The following is a 16,831-nucleotide window of genomic DNA, read 5'->3' as shown; positions in this document are numbered from 1 at the left end:
CCACTCGTTTCCCTAGAGACCATTTCCTAGAAGGCAGCCAGAGGATCTCTATAAAGCATTAATCAGGCAAGTCATTCCCCTCCTCAAAAGCATTTAATTGATTCAATTATAAACAGAATTACATTCAAACCAAGTCCTTCACATGATCTGCAAGCACCACAGGATCGGCTTTTAACTAATTCCAAATCTCATTTCTTGTCACTAGATTCCAGCCCCAGCACACTCTTGTTCTCCCTGTTAGGCAGACTCAGTTCACTCCCACCTCTGGGTTGTTTCCTTGCTTACTTTTGATACTTGAAGCACTCCTTCCCCTGACTGTCATGAGGCTCTTCTCATTACTGAACACAAATGTCACCTCCTGGACCTCTAGCTAAAGCAACTTTCCTGGACACTGCCATGCTACCCTCTTTCATGTTCTAAGTGGTCTATTAATTAGGACCTGGAATTGTCTTAAGTTTCAGAATTCATATATCATTCATCTTCTCTCCCCATTCCACCCCCAAAATATACACCTCACCACACACAACACAATGTAAAGCTCTTTTAGAATTAGAAGTCCTGATGATGTAGCTGACTTCTCAGTACTTATAAAAATTCTGTAAAAATTTGTTATCTGGTTGAATATTAGAAAGCAGGGGCTTTAAATCTCAGATCTATGAACTTTATAGAAAAAGTTACATCTTTATATCCCCAACCTCTGGTTGAAATTCAACATTTCTATTATGAATGTAAGTATCAAACCATGGTAATAGCAGTATTAATGACTGATTCCATATGAAATCAGATATTTTCTTATTTCAGTAATTAATATATCAATAATTTCAGTAATTAATATTTCAGTAATTAGTTTATCATTTCAGTAATTAATATATCAATATCTCAAAATACATTGTTTTGCTCACCCTGCTTATTTAACTTATATGCAGAGTACATCATCAGAAACGCTGGACTGAAAGAAACACAAGCTGGAATCAAGATTGCCGGGAGAAATATCAACAACCTCAGATATGCAGATGACACCACCGTTATGGCAGAAATTAAAGAGGAACTCAAAAGCCTCTTGATGAAAGTGAAAGAGGAGAGCGAAAAAGTTGGCTTAAAGCTCAACATTCAGAAAACGAAGATCATGGCATCCGGTCCCATTACTTCATGGGAAATAGATGGGGAAACAGTGGAAACAGTGTCAGACTTTATTTTTTTGGGCTCCAAAATCACTGCAGATGGTGATTGCAGCCATGAAATTAAAAGACACTTACTCCTTGGAAGAAAAGTTATGACCAACCTAGATAGCATATTCAAAAGCAGAGACATTACTTTGCCAACTAAGGTCCATCTAGTCAAGGCTATGGTTTTTCCTGTGGTCATGTATGGATGTGAGAGTTGGACTGTGAAGAAAGCTGAGCACCGAAGAATTGATACTTTTGAACTGTGGTGTTGGAGAAGACTCTTGAGAGTCCCTTGGACTGCAAGGAGATCTAACCAGTCCATTCTGAAGGAGATCAACCCTGGGATTTCTTTGGAAGGAATGATGCTAAAGCTGAAATTCCAGTACTTTGGCCACTTCATGAGAAGAGTTGACTCATTGGAAAAGACTCTGATGCTGGGAGGGATTGGGGCCAGGAGGAGAAGGGACAACCGAGGATGAGATGGCTGGATGGCATCACGGACTTGATGGATGTGAGTCTGAGTGACCTCCGGGAGTTGATGATGAACAGGGAGGCCTGGTGTGCTGCGATTCATGGGGTCGCAAAGAGTCGGACACGACTGAGCGACTGAACTGAACTGACTGATTCTGAAATTACAGTAGCTCTATTAGGCTGGTAGTTCTCATTATTTAATGAATTAATAAAGGAGCATATATATTATCATAAACACGTTTTAAAATATCTTTGATGACTTTCAACATAACCGTTCTCCTTTGGAGTTCTCTGAATTATATTCTGAATTGAGGCCCATGACAAAAAAGTTAAGCAGGCTTGCTCTAAAGGACTTCACAGGCAGAATGTATGTAACTTTATACAACTATTATATCTGGAACCCACTGAAATGCATTCAAAGATGCAAAATCAAAAAATTATAAAGACTGGAGAACTACATCATGCCCCAAACAACAAAGACTATTTGCTAAATTAAAAACAATGAGAACCAAATGAAAAAGTGACATCAGAAATCAATTCACAGATGTATACCAGACTGAAAAGGCAGGTGCATTCCTCTGGAAGTAAGAGAGGGTAACGCCCCAGGGCCGGGGGCTGCTATATCCTTCCACCAGGAGGAAGTGCATCTAGGAACCAGATCAGCTCAGTTCAGTTCAGTCGCTCAGTCGTGTCCGACTCTTTGCGACCCCAGATAGACCATTGCAATTGTGGCGTCCCATGCCCTTTAGCAGTGGCTTCTGGGTTGGAGGAGAAACACGTGGCTGTGACTCAGCTTTTCCTTCTTTTCCCTCAGTTTCTTAAATGAAGATGAGAAGTGGAGATTGACCAACTTTGCAACAGTGTGTCAGTTTGACCGACGTGAGAAATACTGCCGATTCCAGAAATACAACGCCCGTGCACTGCCTACGCCCGTGCACTGCCTAACGGCTGACAGCCCTTAAGACGTAGGTGAGGGAAGAAACAAGAGTAGCACATCAAAACAGAAGACAAGGCTGAGGAAAATGTCTCCAGAACTATCACAGTACCAGGGCTTGCGTTCCCTGAGCTGTCTTAGGGTCTTGCCTAGGGTCTGAAAAGCATATTTCAACTCCTGGCTCTCCAGCAGCAGCCTGATGGGAATATGGAAACAGCGACCAGGTGAACAGGAATATTGAGGAAATTCTATCCACAACATGTTTGAGGAATTACAATCTCTGGGAGAATCGGTCCTCGACAGAGAAAAGTAATTAGAAAAGTCGAGTATGTTAGATATTTTGGAAGGGAAAAGAAGGCAGAAAAAATATGGCAAGGTAAGGGGAAATGACCACATTTTCAAAGAAGATTTAATTAAAGTATAAACACAACCCAAACTTACAATATTTCATAAAATTTCCAAATTAGTAGAGGCAGGCAAGGGAGCAGGAAGAAAAGGAGGACAGAGAGAATATAAAATGACAGAAAATGAAGTCTATTTCTAATTGGAATGAATAGAGTTGGAGCTCAGCTAACATAGGAGATAACATTTGGAATGGGTGAAATCACTGAACCCAATTATGTATCCTTTGTATGAACACATGCAAATGAAATGACTCGGAAAGGTTGAATACAAAGACTATGAAAAAATACTGCTGGGAATCTAAAACAAGCACAAATGCACAAAGTTTGAGGTTGCAATATCAATATCAGAAAGTCAGTTAAGAGTAAAAATCATAAAATGGAAAAGGCTGAGAGCTTTACAAAATTGAAATTAACTTGTCAAAATCTTTTGGAAATTGTAATATAATTCAGAATATCCAATAATGACTGCTTAGACATAAACATAAATATGTAGAAATAACCATAATGGAAAACTCTTATAACTTTTAGTATTTAATACATCAAATATATGCAAACAAGTAAGATTTATAAGGTCTGAGTAGTGTGATTGTTTTCATAGCTGTGCCCACTCTGTACCTTGGAAACAGAAGAGGAACTTTTGCTAATGCCTATGAAATATATCCGAGTGAACTGCGGGAGTTGGTGATGGACGGGGAGGCCTGGCATGCTGCGATTCATGGTGTCGCAGAGTCGGACACGACTGAGCGACTGAACTGAACTGAACTGATGAAATATATCCTAGTGCTGTTATGTACTTAATCATAACAATGACCTCAGTAATTTCTATATTAAAATATTTGTATGAGATCCCATATTTTTCAACTGCTATTTATATTCCATTCACCTACAAAATGTAATAACAAAGACACCACTGATAGACATGTTTAAATCCAGATCCAAAATTTTGCCATTTCTAATCAGCAATCTTGGGCATAAATGCATTTTTGTGAATTTTTGTGAGTGTACCGTTTATGGAAATTTCTTGGTGCTAGCAAACTGAGTCAAGTTAATATTGGATTAATAATGATCAAATTTTCCTCCAACCATCATTTGGATCATTTCAATAATTTTGCTAAGTAAATAAATTTCAATAAATTTGCTAACTAGTTATTGCCATTCAACATGAAAAAATATTTCTGTATTAATAAGTTAGTCAGGAAACTTACGGCATGCACTTATTTTTTCTGTAGCTTTCCAGCCAACCCAGTTACATTTTCTAGGTAAACAATTGTATCATCAACTCATAATGGTAATTTTACCCTTTTCCAATGTGGATTCCTTTTCTTTCAGTTTCTCTCTACTTCTCTCTTAAGTGAAAACCTTGTAGAGCAACTAAGATGTGGGAGTAGAAAGACCTTACCTCCTCTTACAAGCACACCAATATCACTACTTGCAGAATCATCATTTATGAAAAAGACTGAAACCTACCAGAAAAAGATCTACAACTTAAGGCAGAAAGAAGAACCAAAATGAGATACGTAGGAGGGGCGGACTCACTATATAATCAAGTCCCATCACCTCAGGTGGGCTACCCACAAACTGGAGAATAATTATAGTCAGAGGTTTCCTTAAAAGGAGTGAGTGTTTCTGAGCCCCACATTGGGCTCCCCAGCCCAGGGGTCCTGCACCAGGAAGACAAGCCTCTCTTCATCTGTGATGTATACATGTGCATGCTAGCCAGAGCCCCTTTACCAGTCTCTGTTATGATAGTTTCTTCAGGGAGAGGAAGAGGGCACCTTGGGGAAGACCTGGGATGACGAATGAGTAAAGCAATTAGGCTGTGCCTTGCAGAAGCTCACATCTCCAAGGAGAGCTCTACCTCAAGTGCCCACCGGGGCACACCTGTATCCTGTGTGCTATGCTTTCTGGGTTCTCTGTGGACAGGGCCTCAGCCACCGCTTCAAGCTGAGTCTCAGATAGTATGTATATGTCCAGGTAATTCAAGTGGTTTAATTCTGCATGTGCATTCCATTCTCTCTCCAGCATTGTGAAACCTCACTATTGGATTATACCATCCGCTGATATACTACTACATCTAATTCTAAAACAACAAACATATAAAATTTCCCTGCTGTACCATGCCATTTCTCTGCTTCCCTTTAGAGGGCTGTCTATTTTGCTGTCTCCATTTCCTTAGCCACAGCAATCAGATGAGAAAAAGAAATAAAAGGTATTCAAATTGGAAGGGAAGAGGTAAAACTGTCATGATTTGCAGACGGCATGATACTCTCTATAGAAAACCCTGAAGTCTCAGCCCAGTGAACACTCTTTTAATCATCACCTTGGACATGAAAAGCAGACTATCACCAGGATCCCAGCAGTTTTCCATGCAGTTTATCCTCATCATGACCTCTCCCCCTAAAAGTAATGACTGTCCTGACACTGGTATAACATCTTCTGTGCATGTCTTTATAGATTTATCACCCACACATGTTAACAGACTTTAGTTTTACCAATTTTTAAAAAACGGTATGTCTTTTAAGTCTCCGAATCTAGAGATTCCCCCTCCATCACTCTTCTTTTTCTTTATGATTCCTTTGTTTAAGACAATTATAAAGCTGTTTGGATTTGCTGATTATATCCTTAGGATTTAGTTCAACATATTCTCTGTTCTCTGTATTTTTTACAAAACAGTAGCTGTATCCAGAGGTTTGACCACATTCACTTTGATCTTTTTAGCAAGACCTTGGTGGTGGTGTGTTCTTGCACCAGGAGGTACAAAACATCTATCTCTGTGATAACAGCCTGATGCTCAACCCTAGATCTCTTAATTCACTGGGGTTTGTAAAACAGGGATATTCTACATCTATCAATTCTCGCTGATGTATTAGCTAAACTAATTCTACAAAGGGACATTTCTCCTACTGTTTACTTACCACTGATGGAGTTTAGACAAAAAAAGGCACAATATCAGATTCTCCTTTGAACTTTAATAGACCTTTTGTCTCCATCATTTATTTGAAAAACCATTCTAATTGGGATCATCTTTAAAGTACCTCTTGCCAAACCCATTAATAAATTCTCAGAATCTTACATAATTTGACCCCTTGATAGCATTTGCCATGGGTACTCATTCCCACCTTTTTCAGTTTTCTTCTGAGATACCACATTCTTCAACCATCCTTCCTACTTCATCAAAGGCCCTTCTCAGTTCCCCTTTCAAGAGTCCACCTCTCTTCCTCACTTTTAAATGTTACAGAGGCCCATACTCCCAAATTTCTATCGCTAGCCACAATATCTCTCAAGGATTCTAGAGCAGTACAGCCACTGGGCTGCATGCCATTTCATCAAGGTGTCAAATAGTTTCAGACTTTACCTGGCTTCCTCTACTCCCCTGAACCTGCACCCCTTATTTTTTCCCATCTCAGTCAGCAACACCACAGTCTGCTCAGAGGCCATTTAGCTTCTTTCTATCCTGCATCCACAGTTTCAAAATCTGCCCTTAATTGAAACACTTCTTACCTTCAGAGATAGGTGTTTTGTCTTTCTTTAGCCCAGTCTTGAACTTCTGCTTTACCAAATATAAGGTAGAAGATTAGGCTTATCATGTTATTGGCTATCATCAGGAGGAAGATTTTAAGCCAGGGAGATTCTGCATCCTGAGGAATTAAAGTACAAACAATTATAAACTATTATGTTTTGTAACATCTAAAATGTAGTATTAAAATTAATATAGGCTTGATGCAGGTCACTTAAACATGGCAAAACATTTTAATAAGGAACAAAAAGTTTCTGATCTTACATTTAGATCTTTAATCCATTAAATTCTACTCTACAAAGATAACCACCCTTTGACTTATGGTTTGTGTCTACCTACATGTAACTGTTCATGTATAAAACTGCATGAATATAGTGTTAAGGCCAAGAATGCATATGCTTTTATATTCAGAAATATCCCATAAACATGTTTGTATATTAGGAAATATTTGACTGTATTGTAACTGTTACTGACTTGTAATCCAGAGTTTAGATTTATAAAATTTATAAGAGCACCCCTTATTTCTTTTTAAAGTTGTTTTTCACTTTTTGTTGCTACAAGCTTGAATAAGTTGGTGATTAATTACAAACACAGCAATGCTCTTGAATAAGATTTATCAAATACCCTTTCCTTATTTATAAAAATGGTTGACACATTTTCTCTTTCAGCCTATTAAAATGATCAGTTTCATTAATGCATTTTATTAATAAATAGAGCCACTTCACTTTCTTAGAAAAAGGCCTACTTAATCATGATGTTGTACATATTTTAATATATTGGTGAATTCTATGCACAGGTAATTTATTTTTGGCATCCATACTCAAAGATGACATTAAATTTCACTTATGTTTCAGGTTTGTTTTACTACTTTGCCCTTTACTTTTTGATCAGCTGAGGTTAAATTTTATGCAGTTAAATGTAAAATGCATTGTGATTGCATTTTGGTCTCTGATGTCATGCTTTTGAAGGATGGATGTCCTGTCTGAAGTTTAAATAATTATTAACTCCTATTTTACTTTTAGTATCTTTATTATATCCTTTCTTCATTTACATTTGTTATTGTCCATAATTAACTTGGGGGTAAATATGAGAACAGAATGTAATTATTTTTTTCAAGTGGGCTCACCGCTGTGTTTTTAAAGAAATCAATCCATTTCTTCTGGTTTGAGATGAAACTTTATTATAAAGAATGTGTTTTTTTCCAGAACTTGACCAAATCATCACCAGTTTCAATTAAAATATAATTAAGGATAGAAGTTGAAAAAAAGTTTCTTGCCAAATGAGATATTAAATATATTTAATTATAATGGTTTCTATAATTAAAACATGCCAAATTTGATAGCTAATAGGTAAACAGAGAGTGAAGAGAAAAAGAACCAACATGTGTTTAGAAATTTAATGATAAAAGTTTTGATAATTTTAAATTAATAGAATTTATTGTCATTTGAAATTGAAGTTAAACCTAGAAATTTAATGTGCGTCTCCCTTCTAATATTTTCACTGATGTTGCTCAATAAGTGTGCAGTCTTCTTCATATGGACTTTGTACAATTTTCAAAATACTCATAGGTGTTTTGCAATGTTAGTTGACACTGTGCTTTTTCCACATTATGCTATCTAACTTTGATTTCACCCCCCACTCCCTGCCAGCAAGATAATCACAATCTCTGTCTATAGTGTTATATTTTTCCTCTGCATTTACATGGTGTATATCAATAATTTAGTTTCCTTGACAGGTGTATTTGCTAGCATTTCAGAATGGTAAACAATAGGATGGCTAGCAATACACTTTTATTTTTCCTGATTTAAAAGTATATGAGAATAAAACTACTAATAGCTGTTATGCATTGAATACAAACATCTAATACTCCCATAAATGATCTGATGTGGTAATTACCTTAACTCCATGAAGTTTCTATGTCATCTTAGGCATTTACAGCTAGAGACACTGAGATTAAGAAGTGTTTCCAGGTCACATATCTTGTAAGTAGCTAAGACTTGAACAAGATAGTTTTGCTGGAGAAATTGAAACTGCTAAGAAACTGTTAGGCCTTCCCTTGTGGCTTAGCTGGTAAAGAATCTGCCTGCAGTGCGGTAGACCTGGGTTCAGTCCCTGGGTTGGGAAGATCCCCTGGAGAAGGGAAAGGCTACCCACTCCAGCACTGTGGTCTGGAAAATTCCATGGATTGTATAGTCCATGGGGTCGCAAAGAGTTGGACATGAGCGACTTTCACTTTACTGTTAAGTAGCTGATTCTCAATGTTTCTAGTATTTTTGCTTAAACATTTTTTTCCTGATATCATCATCTCTGGTTAATGTTTACTTCATCTTTTTGTGCTGTTCTTGCAAGTTTCAATGTTTCTATGTCTATTTTGGGATTTCCTGGTGGTTCAGATGGTAAAGCATCTGCCTGTAATGTGGGAGACCTGGGTTCGATCCCCGGGTTGGGAAGATCCCCTGGAGAAGGAAATAGCAACCTACTCCAGTACTCTTGCCTAGAAAATTCCATGGATGTAGGAGCCTGGTGGGCTACAGTCCATGGGGTCGTAAAGAGTTGGACACGACTGAGCAACTTCACTTCACATGTCTATTTTAGGTATGTGTGTTATATATTTATTTTATTTATATAATATTTATGTATTTTATATAAATAATTTCTCTATGAGGTATGCAACTGTGGATTTCAGTTTATCCTACTTGTCATTATTGGGTTTCTTAAAGGTGTGAATTGCTGTCTTTCTGTAAAACTAGAAAACAATCACTTTTTCTTCAAATTTAACTTCTGTCCTATTCTGTTTTTGGAACTCCAGTTAAATGTATGTTGGGCCTTCTCCCTGAGCCCACATATTCTATACCTTCTATATTTTTTTAATGTGATTCACTCTGGATAGATCCTCCAGATAGGTCAAGATAAAGTGAGTTATACTATAGATACTAATGCCCACTCCCCAACCCCTCACAAATCCTAGTGGCTTTTAATGGCAGAGATTTGGTTTTTATTAAACCAAAGGTTCATAGCTTCCCCAGGGCTCAGTGATAAAGAATCCACCTGCCAGTGCAGGAGATGCTGGTTCGATCCCTGGGTCAGGGAGATCCCCTGGAGAAGGATGGCAACCCACTCCAGTATTCCTGCCTAGGAAATCCCATGGACAGAGGAGCCTGGAGTCACAAAGAGTTGGACACAACTTAATGACTCAACAACAACAACAACGTTCATAGCAAGTTGGCTAGAGATCATGCTCCATGTCTCTTCATTCCTGGCTCCTGGTTGATGGATTTGCAGTTGCTGTTCTGACTGTTGCCAGTTGCTATGTCAAAACAAGAAAGTTGTCTGTTGATTCTTAATGCTTGTCTTCAGAATGAACACATATCACTTTCTCTCATGTGTCACTGGTCAAAACAAGTTATATGAAATATATCTAACTTCAAGGAAGTGGGAAATGCCCAAGAGGAGAACCAGAAAAATTATTGTATCTGCAATAATTACTTCCCAGCCTGCCCTCTGCTCCACAAATGGATTCACTTACCTTCCTCTATGCCAAACACACTAATCAAGAGGGACTACTCCAAAGGCCCTCGAGCCCTACCTTCATTTGCTTCAGAGCTTCACTGAAGAACATTCAAACATTCACCAGGATGTGGCTCTCAAACTGTCTGCCTGGCAATGTGTCATCAGCATTGGTGTGTGTGTGTGTTCATTCGTTCAGTTGTGTCTGACTCTTTTGCGATCCCATCAACTATACCCTGCCAGGCTCCTCTGTCCGTGGGATTTTCCCAGCAAGAGTACTGGAGTGGGTTGCCATTTCCTACTCCAGGGTATCTTCCTGACCCAGGGATTATACCCACAACTCTCACATCTCTTGCAATGGCAGGCGGATTCTTTACCACTGAGCCACCTGGGGGTTGTGTCAGCATAACTAAGGACCCATGGTTTCTGTTTGTCTCCCAATCCTTTTCTGAAAGGAAATATTTATTGCAGCTATTGGATTGCTATGCTACCATTATATACAGCATGATAGAACATGTAGCCCCTGGTATAGAGGGTTCTCTCCCAATGAAGGGGTGGACACATTCTGCACTTTGAACTTGATGCCATATCTAGATGGGACCTTGGGTGTCTGTTGGCTTCCTTATAGAAGGAGTAAAATTGCTATGCATGTAAGTTTTTATACATTTTCAGGCCTTTAAATTGTCTTAAGAGAATTGGTCCAAATTCCTTACCTTTCCCGTGAATGGAAGCAGCTGCTACTGCTGCTGCTGCTGCTAAGTCGCTTCAGTTGTGTCCAACTCTGTGCGACCCCATAGACAGCAGCCCACCAGGCTCCTCTGTCTCTGGGATTCTCCAGGCAAGAATACTGGAGTGGGTTGCCATTTCCTTCTCCAATGCATGAAACTGAAAAGCGAAAGTGAAGTCGCTCAGTCATGCTCGACTCTTAGCGACCCCATGGACTGCAGCCCACCAGGCTCCTCTGTCCATGGGATTTTCCAGGCAAGAGTACTGGAGTGGGGTGCCATTGCCTTCTCTGGAATGGAAGCAGAAGCCTCACAAATTCTCTCATTAGATGTATTTAATCCAATCTTTAATTTTTATATTTTTAATTGCCAGAAGTTAGATTTAACTCCTTGTTAAACCTTATGTTTCTTATATGTTCAATCCTTTTAGTTCTTTAAATATATACATATATGTCCAATATCTGATCTGATTCTGTGGTTTTTATTCTTCTCTCATATGACATTTCATTTCCTCAAGCATTTTGTAATTTTTGATTGTGAAATCATATTCACCAAAACTTTATGCATAAGAAATTCTGGAGGATAAATTTTAGGGTTAGTTTCTTCAGAAAAAAAATTATTTACTTTTTCTAGACATCTGTGGACTACTTGAAATTAATTTCTTCAACAGAGTTTGAATTAGGGTCTCAAATCCTTGTGAATGGTTTATTGTTTCAAATGTTCAAAGGAGTCTTTATTCAGATTTCCTTCTCCCTTTGTAGCTGAGGCCGAGGCAAGTTTCCTTACTGGGCAGAGACAACTTCAGACAGGTCTGGAGTCACGTTTCTTGCCACCTTTTGGGAAAGTCAGCTCAGAAGGTCCAAATGAGTTCACTGAAAGGCTGAACTGGCTGAGTGGGCTACATGCTCAGGAGGAGAAAACACACTCTGGTCTTTAAGAGTTCTTTTTTATTGAAGCCACCTCTCTGACCATGGAGTCTCCATGGTTATAGTGATGTTGTCAGCGTTTCTGATACCATAAATCCTAACACATGATGGTGGGGGGGCTGCCAAAGTTGTGGGATAAGGAGCATTTGGAGGATTTTCCTGTATACTGCTATTTCTCAGCTTAGTAGATACATGGTAGCAGTGGTATCAGTTTATGGTCCCTAGTGATTACAGTTTTATGTCAGCATTTTCATTTTGGCTCTTCTTTGTGAGTGGTTTTAGGGGTATTATTGCTTGTGCTCTGTTTGTCCATAATAACTGAAGCTATAGCTCACCCAGCATGGGCAATTTCCCCAAGGCAGCCAGGGGCTTTGCTGGTCATTTACCTCTCTGGAATCAAGCCCTTCCTTCATTTCCAGTCTCTGAAATTTTCTCTTACATTTCTTTTTCAAGGTCAAAGTGAAAGTGACCTCAGTCGTGTCCGACTCTGTGACCCCGTGGACTATACAATCCATGGAATTCTCTAGGCCAAAATACTGGAATGGGTAGCCTTTCCCTTCTCCAGGGGATCTTCTCAACCCAGGGATTGGACCCAGGTCTCCTGCATTGCAGGCGGATTCATTACCAGCTGAGCCACAAGGGAAGCCCTTTTCAAGGTCAGGCATGCCTTTAGCATGATTGCTAAAATTTGATAAGGCACTTAAATTTCTTTGAATATATATTATTAGGTTCTGGAACCACAGAATTCATCAAATTATGTTGGCAAAGATTGTACAACCATTTGAATCCAGTGGGCTGGAGAAAGTATATTCAGGTGTTACAATAGTCATCGTATCAGAACAATAAATCCTGGTCAAAGATAAACCAGTCTAACAAATAGTAAAGTGAAAGTCTCTCAGTCGTGTCCAACTCTTTGTGACCCTATGGACTATACAGTCCATGGAATTCTCTAGGCAAGAATACTGGAGTGAGTAGCCTATCCCTTCTCCAGCAGATCTTCCCAACCCAGGAATCAAACCAGGGTCTCCTTCATTGCAGGTGGATTCTTTACCAACTTAGCTAATAAATAATAAACTTATTATTAATAGTTAGTGGGTAAATAATCTGTGGCTTAAGAAGAAAAGTCAGAGTAAATGTGATGGTTGAGGAATGGTTTCCAATAATCACCATAGTGACTATAGTGATTTTGCCCCCAGGCAACCAGCTCTGGGAATTGAGTTTCTTTACATGATACTATCAATTTATATAATATTCATTCAGAATTACCCATTTATTTATCATCTCTGTTGCCTCTTTTCTTTTTCATATCTCTAATCTACCATTTGGGATAATTTTATTTTTCCCTGAAAAAAAACTACATTTAGCTTTTTTTTTTTTTTCAGTGCTAGCCTACTTTTGATGAATTATCTCCCTCTTTTTTTTTTTTTTTTGAAAATGGATGCATTTAAACTCCATTTTTTATGGCGGATTTTTTTTTTTTTTTGATGGACTGTAGAATTCTAGACTAGTAGTTATCTTCCTTCAACACCAGAAAAGGCATTTTAAGTATTTTTAAAAGAAGAATTTCAGGTAACTTTGTCCATGGAAGCAGAAGCCAGCCTTCATAGAATTGTTTGGTCCTTTAAACTTGTCTTTGTTCCTAATTTTTCATTCCTTTCCTGACAAAACCATGTCTTATTACTTATATTACCATTCACCCAGTCAGCTAACTATTTTGATCAATGCACACATTAATTGTTAAAAAGCACAGAAGTCTACCTCTGTTTCAATAACCAACAGTTAAAGTTACCAGCATCATTAGTTGACATATTACAAGAAAGAAATTGTATCATCTGTGAATTTGGAGGCAATGCCTGATTTGACCAAGTTTAATATGACACAGAATCTCATAACTCACCTCTTGATGATGTTTCCTCTGCAATTTTTTATATGCATTACCTTCTTTTTCTGTACAGTTAATATTAGAAAAGTAACTACCCATGTCTTGATGTTCCTTACCTCACTAAGGATGATTCCAGTCACAGTGGAAGCAATGAGTCCTCCTGTTAGTCCAATTACATTTGTAACTCCTCTAAGAAATCCATAATATCTATACAAAAATGAATGACAATACACCAATGTAAAGTAATACAAATGCTACAGGAAAAAACCATAATGTATTGAGAGTTTAAGAGAGAGAACTGTTGACTTCCTAAATTTCCCATTCCCACTATTCAAATTCCATTAAAATGTCTAAAAAAGTATATGGATATATAAGTAACTTTCTGGTTACACTACAGAGTCAGAAAGCTTGGCTTTAACAGTAAAGAATATTAATATATTGAGAAAATGAAAGCACATTAAGAGTGAAAGCCAGCTAGTTGTGAAATCTATGTTTGAGAAATTCCAAAGATGATGTGTGTTGATAATAGGAACTGGTTTGGATTCATACAAAATTGAAGGGTTCTGTTCACCTGGCCTCTTCTCACCATCCCAGAATTACTGGTCCCAGTGATTGTTCCCAGGCAAGGAGCAATGATTACTCAGGCAAGGAAACCAGAAACTTGTTTATAGCAACTGTGATTGGCCAATCCTGAGTGCCAAAACCAACTTCAGCAGAAAATGAGCACTGCAGAAAGCAGGGGAGCCACAGGGAATAACACATAAAGTAGGGGTCAAATTTATCAGTCATCAAGAACAAGGAAGTGCCTTTTGGAGAACAGAATATGTCTAAACAAGATATTAGTTCACTCCAGGACAGGAAGTCTGTGACTTTCCTGCCCAACACATTTCACCACCAAAGATTGTATGCTTTCAATCCTTCCCTTTTGTGACAGTGAGGGCTTTTTGTCTTTTATTTCCTTGGGTCTATTCCAATCTTTCTCTACCTTTACATGTTGAGTATGGCGGGGGGTGGGGGTGGGGGGGGGGGGGGAATGTATAATTTATTTATGGGTTCCTGATGAAAGAAGCGTCACATTTGGGCCTAGAGTCCCTGGTGTATGCTTTTGCTCTGGTCCCTCTTGCTCCAGTCCAAGAATTTCACCTGAAATGCACCCCTGGCCATCCCTCTTAAGGCTGGAACTACAATAGTATTTGATTGTCTTTGAACCTCTGCCTTTCATTTTTGATTAATGAAACATTCTTGGTAAGTGGACCCAGAGTCCCTGGATTGTGGAGGTGTATGTAGTCACAGGGTGGAAATTTGAGTTGTCTCTTTTTGAGGGGAGCTGCAGAGTGTCTTTTAATATGTGAAGAAGAACATTTATGGTTATGAGCAGCTACAGGTGCAGATTCGGCAGAAACCACCAAATGTTTCCAGTATTCATTGCTTCCTTTTTTATTTTAGCAGTAGAATCCCTGGGTTTAGGGCCACTTCTGCCTTTGGGAGCCTCTGTCACTTTTGCCTTCAAAAATTGTTTATAATATTTATAGTATTGTTTACAATATTCTATTGCTTTATTATATGCTAAAACTTACTACAATGCACCCTTTTTCATTTCTTATATTGATAATTTTTTCTTGATCTTATTAATTTTAAAAGAAGCAACTTTGATATTGTTGGCTTTACATATCATTTTGGGTTTTTTTTGGTCCTCATCTTCATAATTTCTTTCCTTCTACTTTCTTTGGGTTTAATTTGCTACTTTTTCCCCTTACCTACTTGAGATACAAACATGGTTACTGATTTTAAGACTTAATTGTCTGTCAATATATAAGTTTAAAGCTATGCATTTCTCTCTGGGTATGATTTTTAAGTGCACCCCACATGCTTATCAATGATATGTCACATTTCATTGTAATTTAAAGTATTTTCTAATTTCAAATGTGATTTCTCCTTTGACCTAAACATTAATTTCAAAGCAATGGGAGTTATCTATCATTGCTTTTGATAGCAACCCTAATTTCACCGTGATTAAAGAATGTCTTCTGAGTGATTACAGTCATTTAGTCTTAATTCAGTTTGCTATATGATTCCGCAGTCCCCAGGGTCAAGAGCCCTGAGTGCCATGACAGTTCCTCTGAAAATGCTTACACATCCACGATATGGAGTGCTTCACTAACCTGAGGTGAGAGCTTTTTATGCTCCATTCTTCATGCCATCCAAACCTCAAACGGTAGGCATTTGATATGGGCAATGAAAACAGTCTTGAGATTGTTTTAATGCTGGACAAGTCCCTGGACAGCAATTAGCTCTAAAATTGCTCAGTCATGTCCAACTCTTTGCGACCCCATGGGCTATAGCCTGCCAGGCTCCTCTGTCCTTGGGGATTCTCTGGGCAAGACTACTGGAGTGGGTTGCCATACCCTCCTCCAGGGGATCTTCCCAACCCAGGGATCAAACCCAGGTCTCCCGCATTGCAGGTGAATTCTTTACCAGCTGAGCTATCAGGAAAGCCCTGAGATGGTTTTAATGCTGGACAATTCCCTGGACAGGAGTTAGCTCTAAAATTGCTTCTTCAGCTGTTAACATCACATGGTAAAAGCATTTTGGAAGTATAAATAGCTGTTGAAGCAGACTTTCAATTTAATTGATTTATATTTGATTTAATAATGATTCAGTAGAACCAGAACAAGATTCAGATGTCTAAACTATACTTTAGTCTCACATGGAGGGAAATTCGCCTGCAATATGGGAGACCTGGGTTTGATCCCTGGGTTGGGAAGATCCCTGAAGGATGAAGGACAGTATGCCAATCCACTGCAGTGCATGACCTATCCATCAGTCAAAAATAATTAAAAGCAATTAAAAAACATTTTGGAGCCTCCCTTTAAGAATGTCAAGGGGATGAACAGTGCCTTCTTAATGCATCACATAACATCTTTAGAATCCTCTGTGCTTTTCTACTCTTGCTACCCACCAAAGAGATGGTCACTACATTTCCAGGTCCACTCTATCTCACTCCATTTCCCAAACAATATTCTCATGGAACCACATCTGTGTCTCTTCTTCCTTCCAGACCTTCTTTCTTGGCATCTGGGTTCTACTCAAACAAATGTAATCATTTGCCTATTCCTTAGTTCTAGTCTTCCCTGGTGGCTCAGATGGTAAAGCGTCTGCCTGCAATGTGGGGGACTCGGGTTCGATCCCAGGGTTGGGAGGATCCCCTGGAGAAGGAAATGGCAACCCACTCCAGTCCTCTTGCCTGGAAAATTCCATGGACCATGGAGCCTGGTAGGCTACAGTCCATGGGGTCACAA

The 16,831-nt window shown here is 38.7% G+C and overlaps 1 protein-coding gene across 4 annotated transcripts in view; it reads right to left on the bottom strand.

Annotated features, from left to right (window-relative positions):
- Positions 1-16,831, bottom strand: part of SLC17A1 (solute carrier family 17 member 1) — a 98,731-nt gene that overhangs the window by 57,077 nt on the left and 24,823 nt on the right. For all 4 annotated transcript variants that reach the window (XM_060403419.1, XM_060403420.1, XM_004019091.5 and 1 more), the window contains exons 11-12: positions 13,649-13,739; positions 6,477-6,613 (exon numbers count right to left, since the gene is read on the bottom strand). In XM_060403419.1, coding sequence (XP_060259402.1) covers positions 6,479-6,613; positions 13,649-13,739 — 226 coding nt within the window. In that variant the 3' untranslated portion in view covers positions 6,477-6,478. The remainder of the gene's footprint in view (positions 1-6,476; positions 6,614-13,648; positions 13,740-16,831) is intronic.

Source organism: Ovis aries, chromosome 20, assembly GCF_016772045.2.
Source record: "Ovis aries strain OAR_USU_Benz2616 breed Rambouillet chromosome 20, ARS-UI_Ramb_v3.0, whole genome shotgun sequence".
Taxonomy (NCBI): domain Eukaryota; kingdom Metazoa; phylum Chordata; class Mammalia; order Artiodactyla; family Bovidae; genus Ovis; species Ovis aries.
Note: the sequence above shows the minus strand (reverse complement) of the source record. Positions and strands in the feature narration are given on the sequence as shown.